General features: G+C 48.6%; 1 protein-coding gene across 1 annotated transcript in view; it reads left to right on the top strand.

Moving 5' to 3' along the window:
* Positions 1–4,257: 4,257 nt before the first annotated feature.
* LOC115402259 (uncharacterized) overlaps positions 4,258–15,245 on the top strand; it is a 138,322-nt gene continuing 127,334 nt past the window's right edge. The window contains exons 1-4 of the mRNA XM_030110772.1: positions 4,258–4,281; positions 4,757–4,872; positions 4,982–5,186; positions 5,253–5,423. Of these exons, the coding sequence (XP_029966632.1) occupies positions 4,258–4,281; positions 4,757–4,872; positions 4,982–5,186; positions 5,253–5,423 (516 nt within the window). The remainder of the gene's footprint in view (positions 4,282–4,756; positions 4,873–4,981; positions 5,187–5,252; positions 5,424–15,245) is intronic.

Below are 15,245 nucleotides of genomic sequence, written 5' to 3'. Positions count from 1 at the left end.
AAGCTGTGAGAGGAGAACGCTGAGCAGCTTCAGGATTGGACAGCAGAGGACACACAGTCAGCCAGTCAGAGGAGCCACAGGCTTGTTTTGTTGGTCTGACAGTGGTGGTCCTTCATGAGATCTGAGCTGCTGACTGCTGCTCTGAACAGGACTGTAGTCCTGACTGCTTCAGAGACTCTGATCATCTCCTCTCATCTCTTTGCAGATGCGGGGAAGACATCGAGTACGACTATGAGGATGACTATCAGGATGACTCTGAGGACGACTGAGAGCAGAGCTTCATCCAGAGGACCTAGCAGAAGCTCTGAGTGTCAGTGGTACAGTTTGAAGAGCTGTGAGAGTCCAGCATCGAACCAGGGTTCCTCAGGATGTGACAAAGATTAATCGCTGTGTGTTGTCCTCCTCCTCCTCCTCCTCCTCCTCCCCCCTGTTTGAGACATTCCTCTTTCTAATCAATCTCATCATCTTGTGGGCTCTAAAGAACTGATGTTGGCAGAAAATATAAAATCAGTTTGTAAACTGAAGTCTGTCAGGAAATTCCTTGTTATCAGTCTTTCCATGTGATCTGTAATCCATTTCTCTCTGAGCTCAGTCAATACTGAACATTTTTCAGTAGCTTGAATGAAAGTGAGCAGAAAGAAGAATGAACTAATCTTCTCTGCTCTTTCATCTCATGTCATCATATTCTGTCAACATTGAAAACCAACAGCAAACAACAGAAACCCCAGAGGAGAACCAGCAGACAACTCCCAGACAGCAGCAGAGTGAGCGGCCTGCAGCCTCTCTGGCTCTTCACACTTCTGCTTCATATCAGATCTTCTTTGTGCTTCTTTGTGGTGGTGACTCGGATTGAAAACATTGTGAATGGGGTGTATGAGGTACATTCTTCTGATTCTCGATCTAGATTGTTCCATAACTGGACTCCTTGTACTGAAATGCGATGTTCCCTCACTGTGGTTCTAGATTTAGGTTTGGTGAATGTTGTGTTCTGAACTGCACTGTTTTGGCCTGGTTGGGCTTCCGTAGTACAATGGGACGTGTCTGGGGGCATTAGTTAGCGACCCCACCTTTTTGTCTGTCACCTGTTGGCAACTGAGAAGTAAAGTCGTCCGTGTTAACCCGAAACTCATCTCTCCGTCTCCTTCAGTATGTAAGTCCAAGTCTTGTACAATCCGTATGGGACATAACAGTAAAGATCCCTGTTCCTTGAAGTTCTAGCTACTTTTGTATTTTGGAAATCCGCTGTGAATATCCATGACTGAAGTGTTCTTTTTTTGTGTGTGCTTTATACATAATTTTCACAATACTATAATCCACCATGTCATGAAATTTCAATGATTTTAACTAAAGCAATAATATTCTTAATTCAAGAAGCTTGCTAAGAACAATCAATAATGCAAGAGATTTCAATAGAAAGACAAACAAAACAGCAACATTAAAAAAAAAATCTTTTTTTTTCTTATTCTGCTGAAAAAGGAGTGAAAAGAAGAGAACTTGTTTCATCCCAGCCCAAAGTCCTCATCAGTCACTTGATGGTGAATTTGTGTTCAAACGCTTCCTGTCATCAGGTCAAAGACATCAAGAACCGTAGAGTAACGGGTTAAACAGCAAGTTTCTGTGGAAAAGAACAGACAAGTCGACGTCTCATGACAGTGTTCGGTATCTACTTTAATTAGCGCTACTACTATGGGACAATTGTGTCAACTGCACATCAGGCCGTTGTGACACTTGTTCCTGAGACAAGTACACTTAGTCTATAAGATATTCTGTTAAAGTGTAAACATACCCACATGTTCCGGAGATATCAACACACACACACACTAGTGAACCAAACATATTTGATAAGGATGTCAGCGCTTGGTTGGCAGCTGACATCAACACCAAGTTGTCCAATTACGAACAAAGTCCAACCTATCTGTCAGGGCAGGCCCAGCCCAGAAGAACATGGAATAAAAACTCTGTCTCATCAACGATCAGGATCCTTTCGGGGCGAAATACTTCGTATCTTTCCCTGTAAGGTCCAGCGCTGAGCATTACATCTGGCTATACTTAAATAAATGGTAATAATTTGAAGTCAGTCGTTTTGGCGTTTTTCATACCAAGCATAGAATAAAAGAACCGGGTGGAGTCGGCCGGACAGAAGTCCTGGGCTCCAACAATCCCACAATTATTCATGTCAATGATTGTTCAGAGCCACTTTCTTTCCACTGAGACCAGATCATCTGCTGATGAAGCAGCTTGACTCTGTGGCTGTTTGGCTTCATGTGTGTGATATCCAGACTGTTCATGAAACTGTGCTAAGATCCTCCTCCACAAACCCTTCAAATAATCTGAGGAGAAGAACACTTCAGAATAATCCTCAACAAATCATCTCAGTCATAAATTAAATCTTCAACCACTCTAGAATCTGTGCTCCCACCCCCGCCTGTTTCCACTCATGGACCAGTCCAGAACCTTCTTCAGTGGCTTCCAGTGTCCAGGGGAATCTTTTGACCAGACACCACCGCTGGACTCAGGAGCAGAAGGTCAGTAAAAAATGAACACATTGCACCACACACACTCACACACACACACACATCTCATTCACCGCATCACCCCAACACCTACAAGAAAAGTCCATTTAAAACAAGCACATATAGTTCATATTTTTCTCAGGTCATAGGTTGACGTCACACGTCCCGCTTCCGGTAGGTTTCCAGTTGGCCGAGCAGTGTGCCAGCACTTCTGGTAGCTCCTGTTGTGAGGTTCTATTTGATCCCTCCTGACCGCCAGAGGTGGTTCTTCAAGCACTGAATGATCATTCTTGCGTATGCACATGTTGAGGCTAAATAACAACAGCGTCACCTGGTGACCTCTGGTGACCCACGTGAGTCTGTAAAGTCACGTGACACCGGAGACTCAGTCCCTTTTGTTCTTCTCGCGCATGGTTGAGTGCCATGTGCTTGGAGTGTTTTTTGGGACCCACCACCAGTGGTGATATTGTTATGTTAGCACCGCCCCGTTGGGGAGGGGCTTTGTTGTTGTTGTGACTCTGGCTGTTCATTCATTACATGGCTGCTGCCGCATGCTATGCTTTTCGGCGTGACTTTCTGTTTTTGCTGCAGCCGTTTCCGGCTTGTTGTGCAGTGTTAATTGGGTTATTGCTGTGTCCGGCTCCTTCTTGGTTTTTTTTTTTTTTTTTCTCTTTTTTCTCGCCTGCTCGCCTTTTATTCCTTCCCTTTTCGGATCTCCACCGGTAGCGTGTTCGCTCGTGTGGCTCTTTTTGTTGGCTAATTTGCGGTCAGTGGCGTCTACGCCCGATCTGGCCTCCAGTTTGCGTTTACTATGCTGGATTCACCCTGTTGCCGGGACTGTCTGGCTCCTCTCCAACAAGAGGACGGGCATGATCTGTGTCCTTCCTGCCTGGGGGTGGCTCACCTGCGGGAGGGTTTTATGGACGATGCTTGTCTGAACTGCAGCATTATGCCCCTCTCTCTACGTACGGCTCGTCAAGCCGCGTTGGAGGGTACGACGGCATGGGCACCGGCGTCATCCTCTGCTCCGCTTCCCACTGCTCAGGCGGTACAGCGCTCCGCTGCTGGAGACGCTTCTTCTGCCCCACGTAAATGCTCCGCTGTGGGGGACGCTTCTACAGCTCCACGGAAGCGGTCCAAGGTGGACCGTCCTTCTGCACTGGCAGTGAAGGTCGAAAATCTGACATCTGAACTGGCTCAGATGAAGGCCCTCCTCCAGGCCCTTCAGGGTGCTGAGGGGCACCAGGACGCCCCTGCACTTCACACTGCAGACGTGTCCTCTCTTTGTGAGGAGGATGCCATTTCTGTTGCGGCGTCAGATTCACATTTTCAGGAATCTAACTCGCAGTTTTTTGGGCTGCCAGATGTGAGCCCTGAGGCTTCTGAGGGGGGCTCTCAGGCGTCTGCCTCTTCTGCGAGGAGCGAGGATAACACCGCCTTCTCCGCAATTCTCACGGCGCTGGCACGTCCGTATCTCGACGCGCCTCCCACGCAGTCGGTGGCGACTTGTGCCTTCTTCCGGGGGCAGGCTGCTGCCACGGTTTTTTGGTGCCGCCGTCGGCGGAATATATCGGTAAACTTCATGCCTGCTGGACCGATACGAGGGCCTTTTCTAAACCTACCGCTGATGGCAGAACCCTTGCTTCGATGCAGGCAGCTGCTAGGTTTGGGTTGGCCCGTATACCGGCTGTAGAGCCTGCCGTGGCCTCCCTTATCGTGCCCCCAGATGAGGCCTTGCGGAAGGATGCTAGGTGCCCGCGTCCTCAATGTCGAGCTACTGATGAGCTGCTCTGCAGGGCTTATGAGGCGGGGGCTCGGATGGGGCGGATTGGTAATTCTATGTCCCATCTGCTACTGGGCCTGGCGTCTTCTCTGGAAGCAGTGGAGGTGGACTCCCCTACGAAGGGCCTTGTCGACACTTCCCTACAGGCTTTTGCCTTCATGTCCCGGGAGTTAGGTCACCTTCTGTCTACCTTGGTTCGGGTTCATAGACAGGTTTGGTTGGCGCAGTTCCCCCTGACGGAGTCTTGCAGGAGAACCCTGCGAGGTCTGCCTGTCCTCCTGGGTGAGCTTTTTGGCTCTGTTGCGTTTGAGGTTCTGCAACGTACGGCACAGGCCACCCAGACGCGGCAGCAGCTGATGGGCCTTCATCAGCAAGCTCCTCGATGCGTCAGCTCGCAGGGGCCTGGCCCCAGACTTTGGACCCCTTCCTCTGACCCTTTCACCATTCCTCGGCTTCCCAGTTTGAGGTTGGAGGGGTTGCGGGGCAATTAGCGGAGAGCCCCGACTTCCCGTTCACCGCAACCAGGGCAGAGGGGGCGCCGCCCCCCAGGTCCTCTAAGGACCGCGGGGGGCGTCCGTGAGTCGGGGGGGCCGGCGGTGGGGTGCCTTACCCCGGAGCAGCTCCGATACTGGGCTGCCACCACTCGAGATCGTTGGGTGTGGCACACGATTGCCGGGGGTTACAGGCTGCAGTTCTACCACCTGCCCCCTGTTTCGGGCCAGGTCCGGGTCACTCACATTCGGGACCCGGTGAGGTCCCAGGCACTACAACAGGAAATCGTGACCTTGCTGGACAAGGGCGCGGTAGTGCCTGTGAACCCCCTGCGGGACCCAGGGGGGTTTTGTTCCAGGTATTTCCTGGTCCCGAAACAGATCGGGGACCTGCGACCGGTATTGGACCTACAAGGCCTGAACAAATTTTTAAAGGTTTTACCTTTCCACATGTTGTGCACGAAGGATGTGCTCCACACTATAGCCAAGGGCGAGTGGTTCACCAGCATCGACCTGAAAGATGCATATTTTCATGTGCCAATCGCTCCTCCCCACTGGAGGTTCCTGCGGTTCGCTTTCCAGGGGCGGCACTTCGAGTTCAGGGTTCTCCCCTTCGGCTTGTCTCTGTCCCCGCAGGTGTTTACGAGGGTGGTGGCGTCTGGGCTCGCGCCATTGCAGGCAGGGGGGTTGAAGATCCTATCCTGCCTGGACGACTGGCTTGTTTGTGCTCCATAGCACGTGCAGGCTGTGCGGGACACCGAGAGGGTCCTGGATCACGTTCGTCGGTTGGGGCTCAGGGTGAATTATGTGAAGAGCAGGTTGGCCCCCACGCAGCGCACGATTTTTCTTGGGGTTGCTCTGGACACTATCGCCATGACGGGAAGGCCATCCCCTCAGCAGGTGGGGGATGTTACGGAGTCCCTGGCTGTATTTCAAGAGGGACAACGGCTGCCGTTCGTTCAGTACCTGCGCCTCTTGGGGAAACTGGTTTCGATTTCAGCTGTTATTCCTCTGGGCCTGCTCTACCTGCGCCCTTTGCAGATGTGGATGAATGGCCTATGGCTGGATCCGATGCGACTCACACACAGGCGCACACGGGTGCTGGTGTCACGGAGGTGTCTCCTGTCCCTGGTTCCGTGGCGGGACAGCCTATGGCTCAACCGGGGCGTACAGTTGGGGGCCCCACTGGCGCGCCGCAAGGTTGTGCACATGGATGCCTCATCCATGGGTTGGGGTGCGACGTGGCAGGGCCGTGTGGTGCAGGGGAGGTGGTCCCCTCGGCTCCGAGGCGAGCACATCAATGTGCTGGAGCTGCTCGCGGTTTTTCTTGCCCTGCGGCGGTTGCTTTCATGTCTGCGGGACAGACACGTCTTAATCCGCTCGGACAACACGTCTGTAGTCTATCATGTCAACCACATGGGGGGAACATGGTCCGTGTGGTCATTGCTGCCAGGGGAGTGGAAGTTGCATCCCGAGGTCATGACCCTGATTTCAAGGTCTTTCGGCAGGGCAGAGGTGGATCTCTTTGCGTCTGCAGTTGCCCACTCTGGTTTTCCCTGGCGGACAGCACCAGTCCGCTTGGTCAGGATGCGCTGGCGCACGAGCTGCTTACCAACTCGGCCAAAAGCCTCTTTCTTTTTTATTTTTTTTTCCCCCTTGTCCTGTTCGGCAGTTGTGGCGTGCAATATTGTATGATTGTAGCCTTTTATCATCCGAACGGATTTTAATGTTAGCAGCAGGATGAGACTGAATGTCCTCCTGCTGCTGCCTTTATTTAAAGCTGGCATCCGGCATGGCTGCCGGACAGGACCGGGACGGAAACGCTCAGAGAGCGAGAGACAGAAAGAGAGAGAGATAAAGAGAGGGAGGGGGGGGGGGGGGGGGGGGGGGGGGGGGGGGGCACAACCTATGTACAAATGCAAAACAGTGTTGTCGACACACCACACACAACCAAGAACAGTCCCAAACCCCAAATCTTGACAACACCAAAACAGAGCCGACACCCAACACAAAAACTGACAGAACCATACATAGCTAGTAGTAACTAGTAGTAAACTCGGGGCGTGCATCAAGAGAGGTCTACTACAGATCACCATTATTCTAACCACCACAAGAAGACAAGGTAACCAAGTATGTGAAGAGTGATTAAAGATCAGCATTTAAAGATCATCGTGATCATGCAAATATGATGGTGATAGTGATGGTGATAGTGATCATGCATATATGACCTCTGACCCCTGAGAAGGCCAGAAGCAGGCCAGAGAGGCCCTCAGAGCCCAGACAGCCGGCGGTCATCACAGAGCCCGGATCCAAGCCGCTCCCCCAGGCAGACGCCCCCACTCCGGTTCAGAAATGGGGCAGAGGAAAGCCCCGGCCGGGGACCCCCGGCCGTCCCGGGGCCTGACGCCCGGGGCGGGCAGAGCCGAGAGCCCAAGGCCCAAGAGCCCAAGAGCCGACACCCCACACAGGCAGAGGGCCATGACCCACCCGGGAGAACCGGCCCACACGGACGGCTACCCACTCCAGGCCAGTACACCCCCCAGCACTCCGGCCACGCACCCCAAGATCCAGGGAATCACCCCCCCCAGCCCCCCAAACCACAGCCGGTCCAAACCTCAGACCCGTGGGGAAACAACAGAGCCCTACGTGTGTGTGCATGAGAGTGGGGGGAGAGGGGGGTCTGGGGATGCCGCAGCACCCCCGTCACCCAGGAGGCCCCGGATGAAGGACAGGGCCAGGAGCGCCACCCACCCCCCAGGACCAGGGCGGACCATAGCCAGAGAGCCACTGACCCAAGAAGCACACACCCATCATGCATCAGGAGGAGTGGAGGTGAGGACAGACAGGGGGCAGCGGAAGGACCCAGACCCAGGGCCCACCACCCCCAGGCCCACCGGGGCCATCCCCCACAGGACACCACACTCTCTCCTCACATACATACCTCCCATCGCCCACACATATACACCCACACATACAGACATACATACTTACAGATACACACCCACACACACACACATACATGCTCCCATACACACCCACACACACATACATACATGCTCCCAGAAACATACCCACACATACATACACACTTACACATACACAGTCACACACATATACATACATATCCAGATACACACCCACACACTCACATACACATACATACATACCCACTCATACATACATACTCACACATACACACCCACACACACACATGCATGTACACATACACCCACCTTCCCCCACCCCCTAACCCCCACAGCCCACCACTACCACCACCCTATCTACCCCCCATCCGCCACCCCCCCACCCATCCACCCCACCCCCCTGTCCCCCACCACCACAACCACACACCCCAATGACCTGGATTCCGGGGCAGCAACCAGACCCCAGGGAATGCACCGACCCAGGGAGCGGCAGCACGCCCGAGCCGACCGGCCCCCCCAGCCAGGCGGACCGCCACCCCAATGGAAGGGGACAGCCCCCAGGCACCAGGGCCCAGGGCCCCCAGCCACACCCGCCCCAGGACACCCCGGCTACCCGGACATGAACCGGCACCCACTGACCCAGGCCCCCCGGAGCCACGGCCCCACCGCCACCAGACAGCCCCAACAACCGGCGGCCCCACCCCCACCCCCAATCTAAACCAAACACGAAGACAGCCCCCAGCGAAGCAGCCCAGACCCCAACCCCAAGACAGCGCCAACCACCCGCAGCCATCAGCCCCCCCCCACCAACAACCGACCCTCAAAGAGGAGAGGCCCTCATCTTCCCCTTACATTAAGTGATGGAGCTGATCACAGGGGACCAGAGGGAACCAGATTCAGCTGATTGATCCTCTGAACAGACAGACATCGTCTCCAAGCTGATATGATCTAATAAAAGACTCTTATACTGCCTGATACTCAGATTACTTCTGGATTTCCAATTTACAAGGATAGTTTTCTTTGCGATGCACAAGATGGTGAGAACCATGTAGACAGAGTTTATTGACATGTTAATTTCACCCAAATCACCTAAGAGGCACAGTGTGGGAGTTGCAGGGATATTGCATGTGAACCATGTTGACAGGTCTTCACACACCTGAAGCCAGAACCTCTGCACTGGTGTGCAGGACCACAATGCATGGAGGTAGCTGTCAGTCATGTTATCATTGCAATGTGAACAGATATCAGATTGTGATAGACCCATCTGGAACATCCTTCGTCCTGTATAATGAATTCTATGCAGAATTTTGAATTGTATTAGTTGTATATTTGAATTCTTTGTCATTTTGAAAGTATTTAAACATATTTGTGACCACGCATTTTGGTCAAAGTTGTTAGATAAGTCAGCCTCCCATTTTAAGGTCGGAAGGAAGATTTCATCTTCTACCTTTGATAATATTTTATATATCTTTGATAGCAACTTTGGGGAACTGAGGTTTAAGAATTCTTCGACCCCGGGAGGTAGCTGTCCCTGCAGTTGATTAAAGGTATGATAGATTTAAGTTGATGATATTCTAGAAATGCTGTGCTGCTGATTCCATATTGTGAGGTGAGAGCATTGAATGATAGAAAGTTGCCGTTTTCAATGATATGTTCAAGCTGGCTGATTCCTTTATTTCTCCACTGAGTGAAGTTTATCATCTTTTTGTTTTGCAGGATGTCCGGGTTGTTCCAGATGGGTGTGAGTTTACACGGGATCAGAGAAGATTTGGTTAGCTTCAGAAAGTCCCACCAAGCCATTAAAGAGGAACTGATGTTAATACTTTTAAAACACCGATGGGATTTGATGGTGGAACTGATGAATGGCAGGTCAGAGAAGACTGGATCCTCACATAATGCTTGCTCTACATCCAGCCATGGCTCATCTAAATTGTTAGGTTTAAGCCATTTGGAGATATATTGCAGCTTGCTGGCTATGAAGTAATTACTGAAGTTAGGCAGGTCTAGTCCACCTCTGTCTTTAGTCTGTTGTAGCGTCTTTGAACTGACACGTGATGGTCTATTTTTCCAGAGAAATTTAGATATGTATGAGTCCAGTGATTTGAAAAAGCCAGACGATGGTTTGGTTGGTATCATTGAAAATAAGTAGTTAGCCTTAGGTAAAGTCACCATTTTAATGGTGGCAACCCTCCCCATAAGAGATATAGGTAAGCGTCTCCACCGTAAGAGGTCATCCTCTGTTGATTTCAGTAACGGAACATAATTTAGTTTTAGAAGTTCTGATATCCTTGGAGAAATGTTTATGCCTAAATATCTAATGTTTCCAGACTGGATTGTAGCATTGCGTATACTTTGTAAATCACAGTTTATAGGCATGGCTGTAGTCTTAGACCAGTTGATAGAATAGTCAGATATTAGTGAAAATTTGTCAATAGGTGTGATTGTCTGGGAGATAGAAAATGGAGAGTTCTGCAGGAAAAGCAATACATCATCTGCATAAAGACTTATTTTATGTTCTATCTTATTGTTGGCCAGGATCCCTCTGATGTCTTTATTTTGTCTTATAGCAGCTGCCAGAGGTTCGATAAAGATGGCAAACAGTGAGGGAGAGAGTGGACAGCCCTGTCTGGTTCCTCGCTGCAGACAGAAGCTTGGAGAAGTCTGCTCGTAAAGGCCTCAGTATGCTCCCCCGTCGCCGCCACAGCGTTCCTACGCCGGCAACCCTACACCGCTACTGAACATATCTTGCTCCTGCGTCAAGGGAACGCCCTCCTCTGCCAAGCCGCTAGCAGTCACAACAACAATGCGGCTTCCGTAGCTGCGGCTTTACCTAGCCATAGATCTATAGACATAGATTTCTAGACGTGCGTATCTAGACACGCGTGCATTTACCGAACATATATCTGCATATGTGACATATCTGGTGACACCGGGCTGTGGTGGAGGAGAGGCTGAGCAGACCGTGATGAAATATTGGTGAAACTAATGAGCTTTTGGACGATTAAAGCCGTTTTCGGAGCGGCTATACACATAGCCCCGTCTGCTAACAGTGCTAACACTGCTAACAGTATTGGGATGTGCGCCGCTCAATTTTGGATCTCAATTTCTCCCGAAGCACTGTTCGAATCAGAAAAGCATTTCGGGTGAGTTCTACTTTATTCTATAAACAACGCGAAAGCGGACCAATCACAGCCCTCGACGTTCACGTCACCACGCGTCGAAACGACGCAAAGTCACAATTTTCGGGAGGCGCACGTCAAGCCCCGACGTAGCCTGACGTAGCCCGTCGTAGGGCTACGACGTCTACGTCGTAGGAACGACGTAGCGGCGACGGGCAAGTATACTGAGGCCTTTAGTCTTCACACATGCAGCTGGGTTGTTATATAAGATTTTAATCCAGTCTATGAAAGACGTTCCAAACCCAAATTTGGTTAATATTCCAAATAGAAATTTCCAATTTACTTGATCAAAAGCTTTTCCAGCATCTAAAGAGATAATTATGGATTCCAGATTATGTATTGTATTGTTCAGCAGGTTTCTTCATCACTGATGCAGCATTACTATCTCAGACCCCAGATGAGTCTCAAAAAGATGTGACCTCTGACATGCCAGCATTTCACACTCCGAAGGTAATTTAATAGCAAATGGCCACAAATTCAGTGCAGTTCTCAGCTTATATTCGACATGAAACATGGTAATGGTTTAGTTGTGACTCATTAGGCATTCAGGCCAAACAAGGTCATAGAATTTGTTCCAGTTCAGGGTGAATCTGAACACCAACTGTCTCTTATTTCAGTCAATTCTACTATATTTGATCACCTCATAAAACATGGTATTGTGGCCAGGAAAGTGTAGAAGCGTTTACACCCAGGAGCCATGACTCCATGTGGAGTCTGGCTGAGAGCTGGGTCATTTGGGATACTTTTGGTTACCTCCGGCGATGTGATGGCTTGATTGTGGCCCACTTCCGTCAAACAAAATCGGATCGCCCGGGGGGGGGCGGGTGGGGGTGGGGTTTGATGGATTTCACCGCTCTGGGGAAGAAGCTGTGCTTCAGTCGGTTTGTGGGCTCTGATGTTCCTCCACCTCTTTCCAGAGGGAAGGGGTTCAAGCAGTTCATGACCTGGGTGGGTGGGGTCTGCAGCTACACCACCAGCCCTCCTTCCAACCCGCCTGTGGTTTATCGAGTCCAGATGTAACAGAGGGCTCCCCACAATCCCCTCTGCTGTTTTCACCTCCTGGGCCAAAACCTTCCTGTCTTTAGCTGTTTCCAAACCACACTGTTGCTCTCAGACAGAGGAGGCTTTGTAGAAGTTTTCAGAAGCTGAGAGTCCACACTGAAAACAATCTGGAGTGCCATTTATTGAGAAGAAGCTGGGTAACAACTTCCACATGGAAATTGTGAGTAAATGTTAGTTGGACTATATTCAAGTAAACTTTATTTGACAGCAAGAAATATTATTTCATGAAGAAACTCAAGTAAATATTACTACAGATTTCTAAAGTGTACTCACTCTTTTCTTTAAAATTTTACTCAAGACTACCTTTGCATTTACTGAAAAAACTTATATGGAAATGCTTGATTTTCAGGAGTATCAAATTATTTTTCTTTAATTTATTTGGGATAATATTTCTTATATTGACATATGTTAGCTACCACCTGCTTCACTTTTTTATTTTTGAATGTGTTGTATTTTTAACATGGCGTTATTTTTATAAATAAATTGAAATACTTTTCACATCTTTGTCTGGGTTGACCCAGGTTTGTGCTTTAATATATCGGTGTACACTGAGGCTATCATCTGTTTTTCCAACAAGATTGTCTGGAAAAAAAAATGCGGAAGTTTGTTTTCAGTCCTGCTTTAACACTTTTAGAATCCTCAATAACTCTTGAGATTCTTACTCAGTAACCAAACAATGAGACTTAAATTAAGACATGTGACCAAATAGAATCCTATACACTTGCTGTTCAAACATTTCATATTCCCAATGTTTTGCAAATCTGGGAAAATTGTCATCAACTGCCAAATCAACTTTACTATGGAATTTGCTTAAGTTGAACATGTTTCACCTCAGAGCATGTGTGACTTCTCAGCAAACACACTGACACACAAACAGTAGAGGTTTCATGTTTATGTTGGAAAAGACAAAGTGACAATGGTGACGATGAAAACATAATCCAAATTTTCTAAATATACCTTGCAGTATTTGATTCGTTCCTCTAGTGGCTCCTCGAGGAGCTCCGTCATGCATCGTATGATGGTATCCCTTCTGCCTTCAACATGTTGTGAAAAAGGAGAAGCAAATTTATTGCAGAGAGCAGAAAACAGCATTTTCAAACAGATGCACAGTCTGCAATGCCATAGGAAAGGTATATAAATTCTATTCATTTAATCTAATCACATTTAATTAGAGACAGACATAGAGACAGATGGACAGAGGGACACAGACTGAGGGAGGGAGACATATGGACAGAGGGAGAGAAGGATGCAAGGCAACAGAAAGAGCGAGACAGACAAGGAGACATGTTCTAATAGTTGGATTTTACTTTCAAATTAATGTCTTCACAGAGCAGGGTTCACATCACTTAATCAGAAGATACCTCACATTTACTGTCATCTTTAAGTCAGAATTTTATGTCTAAGTCTGATGTATGAATGGGTGAAGACTAGTGACGTTCAGATGAGGCCTCATGAACCACTGTCTTTATTTTCTGAAGTCGTTACATGTTCTGTCTCTTCAAGAAATGTTTGAAAGCACATTTCACTATCAGTCTTTCAGCCTCTATTTAGAACCAAGAGTGCCATCCAGTGGCTTTAGAAAATTACGGCAGCGGTTCAGAAGGCCTCATTTGCCCATCACGGGTGAACAGTACGAAACATCACAACTAACATCCGTTCACATAGTGTCATCATTTGTCTCTTCTCAGTCACCACAAGAAGACACAAATTGCATTGATGACTCTGCAGCTTTACCTCGCAGTGAATCCAGTATGGGTCTGATTTTTGTGGGAAGTACCTCCAAGAGTTTGTGAGTGAAACTGTCCAGTTTAGACAGAAAGCTTCGCTCCAGGTTTGTGTGTGTGTGTGTGTGTGTGTGTGTGTGTGTGTGTGTGTGTGTGTGTGTGTGTGTGTGTGGAGGGGGCAGTGTGTTTTTTAAAGAAGCGTAAATGTTGTTTCAGCACCATGGACAGTTCCACATTTACTCCCTCTTTATTTATGAACATGTGAATGTGTCGCGATGTTTGTTTTTGTACGTGCAAGCGTGCAGGACGCAATATTCTGACAAATTGTTTGTAGAAGTTTCAGCACCATGGACAGCACTGCATGTACACTCTCTCTCTCTGTTTATGAACATGTGAATGTGTGTATGTTTGTATGAGACTGTGTGCGCGTGTGCCTGCGTACATATGTGAATGTGTGCATGTGAGGTATAAAGAATGTGCAGGAAATGTTTGTAGATCTTTCAGAACCATGGACAGTACCACATTTACTCTCTCTGTCTCTCTCTGTCCCTCTCTGTCTGTGTTGGGGGGCAGTGTGTTTCATAAACATGTGTCAGTGTTATTTCAGCACCATGGACAGTTCCACATTTACTCTCTCTGTTTATGTGTGAGTGTGTTTATGTGAAACTGTGGGCCTGTCTGTGTGTGCATTTGTGTGTCAGGGAGGGAAGCAACATATTAAGTCAGGGGTGTCAAACTGATATCCCGGAGAGACGCATCTCTGTACTGAGTCAATGTTTGCAGATGTTGTTTCAGCACCATGGACAGTAACACATGTACTCTTTTGTTTTCTCTCTAATGAACGTGTATGTGTCTGATTTTTGTGAGTTCACTTTGTGCTGATTAAGTTTGTCATCATAAAATCGTATTTATCAGTGCTTTAGATTATGGCCATCTTCTGGGTGTTTAATCCTATTTTCAAGTAGAATAGAATAGACTTCATTAATCTCACAGCAGAAAAATTTACAGGTACAGGGGCTCATAGGACACACGGGGGTGATGAGACTTTAGCGGAGCGTGAGGTTTTACCTCAAAGAGTTCACCAAAGGGCTCAAGATCTGCTTCAATGTCTGCAGAAGATGCAATTCAGCTGAAAAAGCTTGAGGCAGAGTTCCAAAAGCTGTCTCCACAGGAAAAAGAGCTGGAGTTGAGGAAGTTTGAACAGTGGACACGGATTCGCTTCCTCAAATTGGAACTGGGCATTCACCCTCATGCTCCAGCTGACTTTGACCTGAGTAAGAATATCCACTTGGTCCCTCCATTCACCAAGAACGATGTGGAAAAATAGTTCAGGTTATCTGAAAGAGTGGTCACCACCTTAAAATGGCCTGGAGACATGTGGACATTGCTGCTGCAGTGTGTCTTGGTGGGGAAATCCCAAGAGGCTGATGCATCTTTGTCTGCCGATGACAGCCTCCATAAAAATGACGAGTCCATAATTTTGCGTGCCTGTGAGCTTCTGCCAGAGGCTGGTAGACTGAAATTTTGCAAATTAAAGAAACAGTACGGTCAAACTGTTGTGAAATTTGT

The sequence above is a fragment of the Salarias fasciatus genome, chromosome 15 (assembly GCF_902148845.1).
Source record: "Salarias fasciatus chromosome 15, fSalaFa1.1, whole genome shotgun sequence".
Classification (NCBI taxonomy): domain Eukaryota; kingdom Metazoa; phylum Chordata; class Actinopteri; order Blenniiformes; family Blenniidae; genus Salarias; species Salarias fasciatus.
Note: the sequence above shows the minus strand (reverse complement) of the source record. Positions and strands in the feature narration are given on the sequence as shown.